We start from the raw sequence: 12,207 nt of genomic DNA, 5'->3' as shown, positions 1-12,207 counted from the left end.
AAGCCGGAAAGGCAGCCTCGCGCATGCCCAGTGTCCATGGTTACGATCGATGTAAATAACTTGCAGGACAACGAATGGTGTAACTGAGAACATTTGGGGAAAAGAACGGGGTGTAAACACGGTTTAGGGGCGGAATCATAATAATACGTTGAACAACCATGGTAAGTATGTGGTCATGTATACAATGCCATCTAATATTTCGATGGTTTACTTAAGTTGTGACATTTATTTACATCTTTCAGTCGGTGACCGTCTGCCACGGTCTGGTGTATGTTACTGTTAGGTTTGGTCTTTTTTTCACTACGTTTTCTCATTTTCAATACCTACTCTCATCCAAATTTAACACTCTGACTCTGCTTTCATTTGCCGCATTAGCTTTTTATATAACAACGTTTGTTTCATACCACACGGTTCCCATCCTTTTGAATCGACCTCTACTTAGACCGTAACTAGGGTAAGGATCCATATATTTGAAATCAAACAGCCTGTACGGAGTGACAGTATTTCAGATAGGTATCAAACTGGTCATAGATCTGGACTCTCAAACACAATGATAAAATCTCCAGGTTGATCACTGCCACATTCTTGGCTTCAGCAGGCTACTGGCCTGACTTTTAAGGTTATTTAGGACATACCTTGATTGTTAATACCTGTAGAACTTAAATTACCTGCCTTGTTTGCATTGAAACTCAATAATATAATAGAGGGATTGTTAGCGTTAATATTAGAAAAGGATTAAATGAATTTCATAATGCAAACAGCTGTTATGGAAAAATATAACAAATAAATTCCATAAAGGCCTGACACAAAGTCATCAGTGATATCTATTTTGGCCCATTTGCAACAGATACTTCAATAAATGTCTTCAGTTCTTCAGTTTCAAAAGAAAACACATGTTGCCAATGAGCATGCATTTTAAGTCATCATGTAGGGAGCCTCCAAACTGTTATTTGGTTTAACATGTTAGCTAAAATGTCAGCTAAAAAGGTTGCAAATGGTTACTAAGGAAGGAGTTTGTGCAAAAACCACACAAATATGGGAGAAGTCAACCAGTATCCCAGCTCGGATATTATCACCCTGTTGAAAAAAACATTCCGCCTACTTTGTTATGACAGACAGTTGGTATCTGAGTAAAATATATGCGTGCAAACATTTTTTGTTCAGTATGTCCCTTCTCTGCAGATATGTATTGAGTTCGTTAAAATTGTACATGTATTGGTGTATCGTTTAGGTTATCTTATTATATGCAGAATTTAATACAATGCAAAATTTGTTTAGTGGCCTATATGGTTTATATTTTACATGCAAACAAGATAACAAATATAATTAAAACACAATTATCTCTTATTCATGACATACCATATACATTGCTGATTGTGTAATCAAAAGTGTAATATTTTGTACTTGTGTTTACTTCCCTTCAAACCATGCACTCAAGAGACTGAACTCGGTTAGGGCTGGTAGGTGTGCTCTCAAGTGTAACAAAGACTTTTCATAGCCTGGTTTGTTTGCCAATACACAGAAGGCTCATTATTAACAATGAGGAAAAGTTTCTTTGAGTGGCATTTTTAGAAGAAATAAAGAAATATGTTAAACCTCATACTTCTCAGATGAGGAATTCAGGTGATATGATTGACAAGAATGAAATTAATGGAGTCGGGGATATGGGCAGAAGTCTTTCCTCTGCATCAAAATTACAATATCTTACGTGTTGATGTTGTTTGCAGCCTGGAAGCGCTATCTCAGTATCCAACGCTTCATCATCCTCGTCATCCAAAAGAGCTAAAACCCGTCAGTATCGTGTGATCAGTAACACGTCCCAGGTAGATGAGTCGTTGTTCGGAGAGCCCAACCGGGTGTCCAAGAGGAATGAGATGTTAAAGGAGATGTGGAATGGAGAAAGGACACAGGATGTTTCACTGGAAACTCTGGCCAAACAGAGGAATGACAAACGGAGAAATGGAAAACCCAGTAACCGAGAAACAGTACAGGTCATCACAAAGGATCTCATCCGAAATCTCATGTAAGAATACTTTTTCAGTGTTAAGTTTAACAAGATGCAGCTTTTCCATTGAATGAGAGTGGTTGAATAGCCAACTTGTTACGGTGTGTACTCATCACGCCGAGGAATTTGAGGCAATAGTTCCATCCATAAGCCCTGCTTCAAATGAATTCTATTTATTAGGATTATTTCGAGGGGTTAGGGTCACTATTTATTTTAAAAAAAATGTATTCTCAGGGATATAATGATACTTAAAAAAATACTGGGGGTTATGGGTGGAAATCCTTCCAACTAGGGTCCCAATCCACAAAATATTCATAGCGTTATCAAATATATATAGTATCCCTGGTACGCACACACATTACACACAAAGAAACAACAATAAACAATTACATCTGTAAATATAACATAATCTGATATAGACATATATTTACATAAGGCCATTGGTACATTAGCCTGTCTTAAATAGAAGGCAATATAATAATTATTGATCCCCACATTTGTCATGTTTTTTTGTCTATTTCAGCATACCAACAGAAAATATATTTCCCTTTTCATTGTGTGTATGTCAACTTTTGTGTCTCCACAGAAGATATATCTCCGTTTTCGTCATCATTTTGTTTACATGTCAGAAGCTTCATCTTCAGTAAGATTTCATCATGTATTTTGTCTTCATCAGTGTCCCCACAGAGGATCCATCTGGCCAAACCATGATACTGTCTCGAAGAGACTTTGAAAGAATACTTCACGCAGCTCGCACATTTTCCAAGGCTGAAAAAGAGGCCCACAGTGATTCACTCAAGATGGCAAAGGAAGCTGCATTGGTAATTAATGTCAGAAGAAAATCTGATAAAAATAAATGACAACTTTCCGATGGAAACAAGGATCTTTATTTAAGTTGTCAGTATACATGGTCTGCATTTCACAAAGCCTTCACAAGTAACACTATACCTTAACATAGAGTTGTAGCTGCCATACTACTAAGATTGCTTGCGAAATATGGCTCAGGGCCGTGTTTAACGCGTAATCATAGCATTACAACTATCATAACTCCCATACTACAACATAGAGTTACAACAGTCATAGCACTAAGATCGCCCAAGGGCCCAAGTCTGCACGAGTCATGAACAACCTGTGTTGGTAATTTAGATAGTGTTCATGGCATTTTAGAAATTGTATAGATGAAGAAATATCAAGTCGATTCTCCATTGAACTTGGTTTTCACTGACTTGCTAAAACAAAATAATCTCTGGAAGCAGTGAATGAGTGAAAAACAAAAACAGATCTTGAAATGAAAGAAATTTGCACCTAAGATGGCCCTTTGAAAGACAGACATCTGAAGCACTGTGTCATATTCTGATACAGGCATTAAGGATGCCAACAATCCAATCACTTCAGGGCCCCGTTTTACAAAAGTCTCTTAAGGTTAAGGTCTCATAACTTTTCTCGTAGCATTTGTACATCCTATGTTACAGGTTAGGAGGTACAAATGCTACAAGGAAAGTTATAAGATATCTTCTTATGACAGTTTTGTGAAATATGACCCAGTTGCCTATGAGGCTCAAGTATGTACTCATGTACTTTCTATCTGGTAGCTGTAAAACCTGGGGTGCTGTGCAGAAAAGGAATTCCATTGTGTTTGTCAGCAATATTACAGCTATATGGCGACAGTCTGTAAATAATGTACCAGGCAATCCGGTGATCAACAGCATGAATATCAGTCTATGCAATGGGGATACAATGACATACATGTGTCAACCAAGTCAGCAAGCCTGACAACCCTATACTGTTAGTTGTCTGTTATGACAAGCTTGGGTTGCTGAAGATCAATTCTAACCTTCTTGGGTGAATTCCATTGTGACATAGAGAGGCTACATATATACTCAGGTTTTCCAGTCTCTGTTTACTGCTCAATGACTTTCCTAAGTAACCTTCCCTGATGCAAGATGTGTTTTGTCTTCCAGGATGCAGCCCAAGAGAGGAAGAATTACATGAAGGCCATGGACCTGGCCAGGCAGAGAAATGAGAAGCTGAACGACCTTGAGGAGGAAGCCAAGGACAAGGCTGAGCATCTTCTTTCCAAGGCAAATGAGATGAGGCAGGAACAGGAGGATGAAATCAAGCATCTCAATGAAGTCAGTTGCTGCGGTCATACTTGTTGATTACTTGTCTTCCCATTATGCTGGCAGTAGTGTAGCCTAGTGGTTAAAGCGTTCACTTGTTATACCGAGGACTCAGTTTCAATTCCCCACATGGGTGCAGTGTGTGAAGCCTATTTCTGGTGTCCCCATCCATGGCTGGAATATTGCTTAAAAACTTGAATTCATCCATTGTGGCTCTTTTCTTGAAGTAGTGGAATCTTATCCTTATCAGTGGAACATCTGTCTGTCTTGACCACTTGCTCAGTATCTGGACTGTATTGTGTGAGAGAATGCCTGTGTTGTATTGGAGAATGCCTGTGTTGTATAAAACATTACATCAAGCCTGACTTCTCCCCACCCAGCTGTGTTGTATTGTTGCATAAGTGATGTAAGCCCCACCCATCGGTGTTGGATTGCTTTACTAGAGAGGTAAGCCCCACCCACCCGTCTTGTATTGTTGTATAAGTGCTGTAAGGTTGTTGTGTAAGTGCTGTAAGCCCCACCCGCGTTGTAGCTTTTTATAAGTGATGTAAGCTCCACTCAATGGTGTTGTATTATTTTATAACAAGCTGTTCTGTGGTTCCAGCTTATCCTGAATGCCAAGTGTCATGCTATCCGAGATGCTCAGATCCTGGAGAAGGGACAGGTGAAGAAGGAGATGACGGATGAAGAGAAGAGGCTGGACATCATGATGGAGGTGGATAGACAGAATGCAATCCGCATCCAGGAGGAGATTGAGAGAAAGAAAAAGGATGAGCAGCTGATCGGAGCAGCGAAACTGATGGAACAGATCCAAGAGAACGAGCAGGAGCGTCTGTTTGAGCTGGAGAGGAAGGACCAGGAGAACATACAGATGCAGAAGTACATTGGCAAGCTCATGGAGGAAGACCAGGAGATGAAGGAGAAGAGGAAAGCAGAGCAGACTGACCTCAGGGTGAGTGGGTTGGGTTGAAAGGGGTAGATATAACTCAGCGTCAGTGGAGCTGACGTGAGTGGGAGGGTCAAGTTGACAGACCTTTAGGTGAGTAGGAAGGTTAGAGTTCACAAACTGTAAGATGGGTACGATCACAGATTTCAGTTTGTAGGAAGGGTAGTGTTGACAAAGTGTAGGACAGGTAGAGTCACAGATCTCAGGGCCTGTAGGATGGGTAGAGTCACAGATCTCTGGGTCTGTAGGATGGTTAGAGTCAGATCTCAGTTTCTATAAGGTTGGGTAGAGTCACAAATTTAATTATCAGTAGAAGGGGTAGTCAATATATCTCGGGAACAGAAGTAAGGTAGTCAACAGACCTTGAGAACAAGCTGTGGAGTGGAAATGTCTCAGGATGAGGGGTAAGATTAGCAGGAACGATGGAGCAGACAGAGCTCGAGAGGGCAGCAGGAGTGGAGTACATACACATCTCATGGAGAGGAAGAGTTGTGGGACTGTGAGCAGACGGAAGAAAGTAGACCAGAAAGTAGCTTTGAATTCCTTGCTTCAGTACATTAGTACAATTTGTAAACTGTAGTGTTAATACAATTTGTAAACTGTAGTGGTTATAGCATTATAAAATGAATTTTATGTCTTTCACAGGAGGAGCTAAACAAGGCTAATGATGAAATCATCCGGCGCCGAGAGGTCAAGAAACTTCAGGAGCAAGCAGAAGAACTGAAAGTGCTGGAATACCAGAGACAGAAAGCTGTGAGTGCCAACTGTCAAACCATGGTTCCACGTGAGCCATTACAATAGTTAAAGACTATATTTAAAATAGTTAAAGACTATAGGTTCAATATTTGTAGAATCAGTACTGACGAAGACCGGGGTTCAATTCCCCCACATGGATACAATGTGTGAAGCCTATTTCTGGTGTCCCCTACCATGACATTGCCGGAATATTGCTAAGAACAGCATAAAAACTAAACTCACTCAGTACAGATTTGGACTTCATTTTTGAGGATAGGGGAAAAGTGCCACACTGTCAAGACATATTCAAACTTGGCTCTGAAATTAGAAATTTAGATAAATTTGGATTTGGGGTTTTAATCCCTTGGTTTAGAGTGTATATTATTAGTTACACAGTGTTTTGAAAGGGTGTACGGGACTGTAAGCCCCTTGTAAAGTATGTATTTCCTGAGGCACAATACATAATTTACAAGGGTCTCAGAGTCCCGTATAACAGTCCCTTTGTAAATTCTGTATTTCCTGAGGTGCAGCCGAAGCCAATATGGAATTTACATGGGTCCTTCAGTCCCATACACTCTTTTAAAACACCATGTGATGAATTGATTACCCTTAAGATCTTTTGATTAAATGTATCTTTAAACAACATTCAACATTTGGCAGAATGAGATGCAAAAACATTTTTCCATGGTATTTCCTTAACGGCCATAGAGGTAACTCGGGATGGCTTAGCTTATGATAAAAATGATCAAATTTCAGGTTTAAGTTAAATTACGAGTGAAATACAGAAACATTTTGGTTTTTTTTAATACATTTATTGACACAAACAAATGAGAAATTATGGCAACAATTTTATTACTCTGTTTATAGTCATAACTGTATATGTCAACCCTGAAATTTTGAAGCGATCAGCCGTTTGGAAGCCACATTCCATCTAAGGTTAAGGTCATTCATACAACCCGTGTAGTATGTCATGTGACAGATTTGATGGAGTGTACACTTCATACATCCTGGCAAATGTGCCTGCATGGTTTCATATGCTTTGGCTATTAACCAATCAGAATTCAACAAATTTATCTTAAGGGTAATAAGTATGCTTAAAATTGTGAGGGCTTGGTTAATACAACATCCTGTGTCCCTTCCTCCAAGGGATGTTAGTTCTGGTTATCATTCACATAAGCAGGTGAATAATTGGAGCTGATTATTTCATTATCTGATTATTTGATATTCACAGCTGCTTTCTTGATTATCCAATCATTCAATCTGTCATTACAACACTAGCTACAGCTGTAGTAAGTTTGTATTAAGGTCTGGGAGATATAATGCTGGAATATTGGTAACAGCGGTGTGAAACTATACTCACTCACTCCTGTGTGCCTTCCTCAAAGGGATGTTAGTGATACATTTAGTGTTATCTCTAACAGTACGCATCAGTTATTGAAGCTGATTATTCAACTGTTTAAGTTAGTGTCAAATTCTGGGAGTTAGAACTGTCTTCATGCAAAGGATACACAATGATTAGAACAAGAAAACAACAACTATTTTGTTCTATTTGTTATTGTTCTTTACCGGAAGTAAATTCCAAAAGATATATCTTTATATCTCAATGAGACCCCAGATGCACTCGGCAAACATGTTTCTATCCATGTCATGTGTTCTTTAGGAGCGAGAAGCCGCTTTTGAAAAGGAGCAGGAAAGAATTCGCATTGAGAAGGAGCGTGAAGTTGCCAGACTTCGCGCCTTGCAGGAGAGAGCAAGAGACGAGCAGGCTGAGCGGGATGCTTTAAGAGCAAAACGTGCTCAGGAGCAAGCCGAGCGAGAATGGCGCAAGAAGGAGGCAGCCGAAGCACAGAAGAAGGCAGAGATGGAATCACTGCTTAAGGAAGCTCGCAGTATGCAGATGTCCCAGAAAGAACACTATCTCGCAGTACAGGCACAGAGAGAGAGAGCAGAGTTTGAAAGAGTGCTTAGGTAGGTCTTGTATTGATGGGAGAGTTCGAACGAGTATAGGTAGGTGTTGCTGATGTAGGCAGAGTACTGTTTGCAGGAGTGCTTAATGGAATATGCCTGTGTAGGTCAGACATGTCGCAGAGAGTGCCAAATGGGTGCTGCTTATGTCTTTTGGACAGAATTTGAAAGAGTGCTTTCATGGATGATGCAAATGTAGATAAGACGGTGCCTGAGAGGGCACTTAATGGCATTCCCTATGTCAGTCTGGCAGTATTTGAGAGTGCTTAAAGGGTGTTGCCTATGTTGGTCAGACACAATTTGAGAAAGTTCCAAGAGTCCTTGGCTGTATGACTTCTGTAACCAGTGATGCCCCAGTTAATGAGTCCACCCATCCATGTTGAGATCTGTCTGTTCTGTCTTCTCCAGGGCCCAGAAGGAGCTGGTGGAGAAGGAGCAACGAGAGGAAGAGACGACTCGCAAGAAGCGACTGACACATGCTGAGGAAGTGCGTCGCCAGATTCGCCAGAAGGAGCAAGAGAAGGTCAGAGATCGTAACAACTTCTTTGAGGAAGGTGTGAAACTTGATGAAGAGGCACGTATCCGACGGAACAGACTGGAGGAGGTCAAGAGGAAGAAGCTCCAAGAACTCAGGTATGTAGTCGTAATTCTGTTTTAATAACCCAGATGTAAAGCATTCTCTTCTGGCTGACAAACTAAGCTGTAGCAATTGTTAATAATCACAACACCATGCTTACAGACCTGTTTCATCCAACAACTTAATCCAGTCTGCTGACTAACCTAGATCTTATTGCCTCATAGTAACTGTCAGTTAAGCTTCATAACTGTAGTATATGCAGTTCCAAACCTTGCAGAAATGCAGGTTTAATATCGATGGAGCAATCTCTCTTTCACCTTGTTTCACCATTAACATGCCCAACCATAGAAGATGCTGCCCTACTAACATTTAGTAACCTAAGCTGACTTTTAACCTTTCTTTACTAACCTCCTCCCTCTGTAAAGGGATATTGGCATCCCGGAGAAATACCTCCGCCATGTTGTCCACCAGGCAAAGCTGGAGAACCCGGAGTCAGTCGCCGTGTAACATCTAGTGGTGCGAACAAATCTCCACAGTGCTGCTCTGTCTTGTCCATCATCCTCTTTTATGAGAGTCATATATCACTTTTCTATTTTAACAAATGCCCTGGACCTATTCAGCATAATCTGAGAAGCGATGTCACAGGCTTTGAAATTTTCTTGCTGGGGAGTAAATTGAATGGTTGCTTCTTTCCATAACTGGACTGTATGAATCAGACTCAAAATGATTTCCAACGATGTCAGGGTCCTTATCAAAACAGAATGGAAATATTTGACCCTCCATACTTGAGGATGTTTAAGGCTTACCAACAAAATGGCTTAAGATGGTATTAAACACTGTTATTTGTTGAATATTTATGAACCATTGAGCAGATGAAAATACTTCCAGTGTTCACATTTACTGTCTTGAACTTTAAGCAGACAGCAGCCCGTCTCCTGTAAAATTCTGTCTGGTCTAGTAAGACGAGCTTCTGCAAGTCTACATACTGTGAATGAACATACTGATAATGCTGCCCCACTTCCAGACAAAAGTTCTCGTCATATGGACTACACTATTGAATGCCTCATTGACCATTTAGTGTGTTACCCAGGACAAAGTCAACAAACAGCACAATTATGTCTTTGTGAAAACATCTTAGATTTGTTGGTTGGCCATCCTGTGACAGCCTTTTTCTGAACTCAGTGAGCAGAGGTCAGTGCAGGGTTCAAAGTGTGTAGCCGTTGGTTGATGATTATGATAATGTTGTTATTCAATGTTTGATGATCATGTAATCAGGACTTGACGATTAATCCTGAATTACTGCTGCAGAACCTGGCTAACTGTAACCCTTGCAGTGACCTAGACCTAGTTTAGGAATTGTCGTTTCCATGAGCATGCTGGTATCCATGACTGTAGCGAGGGAGATTTAATTTTACTCTGCACTCAGCAATATTTCATCTATATGGAGGCAGTCTCTAAATAAACCAATCGAAATCAGACAATCCTGTGATCATGACCATTGACTTATGCAAATGGGATATGATGCCTTGTGGCATAAAAATCAGCAAGTTGGACCACCTAATTCCATTAGTTGCCTCTTGTTACAAGTGGTTACTGAAGATGAACTATAACCTGGATCTTCTTGGGTTTTTTAATGTGCTGGTAATGCACTTTGACAATGGTAACAGCAATAGACATGGAAACAGCAAGTTATATGCAAAACATGAGTGGGTTTTATTTGTTTGCTTTTATAGCCTTAGTCATATTGGTTTATATAAACTGGATTAGTTGTGTGTTACTATCACACCCAATGCTTCTTTGTTTCTTCTGCTGTTTTGTGGCACAATAACCTGAACTAGCAGACTAGTCAGTGATACCCTTATTGGTTTATTATGCTCATTTGTTTTCTCTATGTTTTCCTTGTTGAATTGGTATTATCTGTACATCAACATATTTTACTCACTTTTGTCACTGCATGCAACAAAAGCAACACACAATGAGACAAGTAAATGAGTATTTGGGTGGGGAGAACAGCCTGTGAATTAACTTGATCCAGAAAATACATGGTCTGCCAGGGAAAAAATCAATGTTTGGTGTTTTGTCTCTTGAAAAAGATAGACAGGCTCAGTCTTAAATTTATACAACAAGTTTTGCACCTGAACCTGAAAAAATAATCAGTCGCCGTAGAAGTCCATCACTTCACCCCAAGTGTCTATCAGTGTAAAATTTAAAAGATCATTTATCAGTATCAATGATTCTGTATATTGATCAATACTTTACTTCTGCCACACTGATTATAAAAATCATATATGAAGATCCAGTGGGATTAATTTTGATCGACAAAACAGTTTTTCAGCATTTTAATTCTCGTTACTCCTTTGTCATGTATGTTTAACTTTAAAAATCCAAATGTTAACACATGTTCTTGCTTGTTTTAACAGGGAAGCTGGGATTCCTGAGAAGTATCTCTCCCAAGTGGAGAGAAAGGTTAACCAGCCTGCAAAAATCATGGTTTAAGTTTTGGTTGCCATGGGAACACATCTTCCATCCAAAGAAAATTGTGATATACTTTTTGAAATATTTGTGACATGATAAACACAATATAGATTCAAATCAAATCTGCAAGAGCTACTTGTAATATTGTCATCAAATGTTGGTACTTTAATAGGACACTTTTGGTATGTGGTCTTTTTGTTTTATGGTACTGCAAACATGAAAGATTGGTTACTTGGTTTGAGTGAAATCTTGGCAAAACTATTTGTGGTTTGATATTTTGTCCCCCAAACTTTTGAAATATCAGTCAGTACTGTCTGGCCAGTCATATGAGAGCCAGACTGTAACGACCTTACTAATTCAAGGTCATTTTTTTTCATAATTTTATCATCAGTATTCTATATGTTATTGTGCAAATAGTGTTGTTTCCAGTAAAATATTGTACATAATCATTTTTCTTAAAACATATACTATTCAAAAGAAGTAAAGGAACTTATTCTCATGTGACTATGTTAACAATATAGGCATATGAAAAGACTAAGATGATACGAAACTTGTTTTGCATAGTATATGTCATTCATCCAGACTTCCAATGCCATTTACTTAAAGTAGAATTTTTCAAGGTGTTTGAAGTATATTTATTCAACACAGAAACATCCACTTTTTCACTTTTCGCAGGATTTTTCTGTTGAAATCATGTAATTATAATTTACAGTGATCACATCCTTGTACATATCATATCATTCTTACTTTCCTCTTTGATGTTTGATGAAAACTGTAGACTCGTGTTATACCACTAAGAAATAAAATTCTTAATCAAATACATGTCGTCCTTTGTGACTTTTTCACTGTGTTCTTTCGGAAAAATATTCTGACCTGACAACTGAACTTCATCCCACTAGTTTGCAGTCAGCTGAGATGGTCTGTGTCAAAACCTTTGGACTGTGAGACTGAACATGCTTCATAGCTTCCTTGTCAGTAAAGTTGAGTATTGTAGCACCACAACAAGTTGGATGTTACTTCTTGTTACTCTATCTGACAGGATACAAGGACTGATCAACTAAGTTGGTTGTTGTTTCACCATGCACTCAGCAATATACCAGCTATATCATGGCAGTCTGTAAAAAATCGAGTCTGGACCACACAATCCAGTGATCAACAACATTAACATCGATCTACGATGTTATGACAGGCATGGATTATTGAGGGCTATTTCTAACCTGAATCTTCACTGTTATATTCAAAACAATACATATCAAAATGAATTTAAGATATTTATTGCGACAAAATCATCATATGTAAATTCTGGATGACAAAAATAGAGGACAAAGCATGTTTGAACTGCATCAAACAAGGACATACAACATTAAATGTATAACAACATATA

The 12,207-nt window shown here is 39.1% G+C and overlaps 1 protein-coding gene across 2 annotated transcripts; it reads left to right on the top strand.

The window, feature by feature from the left end:
- The first annotated feature begins 32 nt into the window (after positions 1–32).
- Positions 33–11,646, top strand: LOC137291079 (cilia- and flagella-associated protein 45-like). Of its 2 annotated transcripts, XM_067822368.1 has the most exons (10): positions 52–161; positions 1,728–2,023; positions 2,682–2,826; positions 3,967–4,137; positions 4,730–5,077; positions 5,717–5,824; positions 7,467–7,774; positions 8,180–8,404; positions 8,774–8,864; positions 10,769–11,641. In XM_067822368.1, the coding sequence occupies exons 1-9, from the start codon at positions 159–161 to the stop codon at positions 8,853–8,855; spliced, it is 1,686 nt and encodes a 561-aa protein (XP_067678469.1). In that variant the 5' UTR covers positions 52–158; the 3' UTR covers positions 8,856–8,864; positions 10,769–11,641. The 2 variants fall into 2 exon arrangements, with proteins under 2 accessions (XP_067678475.1, XP_067678469.1); XM_067822374.1 differs by lacking the exon at positions 8,774–8,864 and having other exon boundaries at positions 33–161; positions 10,769–11,646.
- The last annotated feature ends 561 nt before the right edge of the window (positions 11,647–12,207 follow it).

This window comes from Haliotis asinina, chromosome 1, assembly GCF_037392515.1.
Source record: "Haliotis asinina isolate JCU_RB_2024 chromosome 1, JCU_Hal_asi_v2, whole genome shotgun sequence".
NCBI lineage: Eukaryota > Metazoa > Mollusca > Gastropoda > Lepetellida > Haliotidae > Haliotis > Haliotis asinina.
This window is presented reverse-complemented; position numbering and strand designations above follow the sequence as displayed.

Coding starts and splice junctions, on each gene's coding strand:
- LOC137291079 (XM_067822368.1), top strand. Junction 2,024..2,681: donor GATCTCATCCGAAATCTCAT/GTAAGAATACTT, acceptor TGTCTTCATCAG/TGTCCCCACAGAGGATCCAT. Junction 7,775..8,179: donor GAGTTTGAAAGAGTGCTTAG/GTAGGTCTTGTA, acceptor TGTCTTCTCCAG/GGCCCAGAAGGAGCTGGTGG.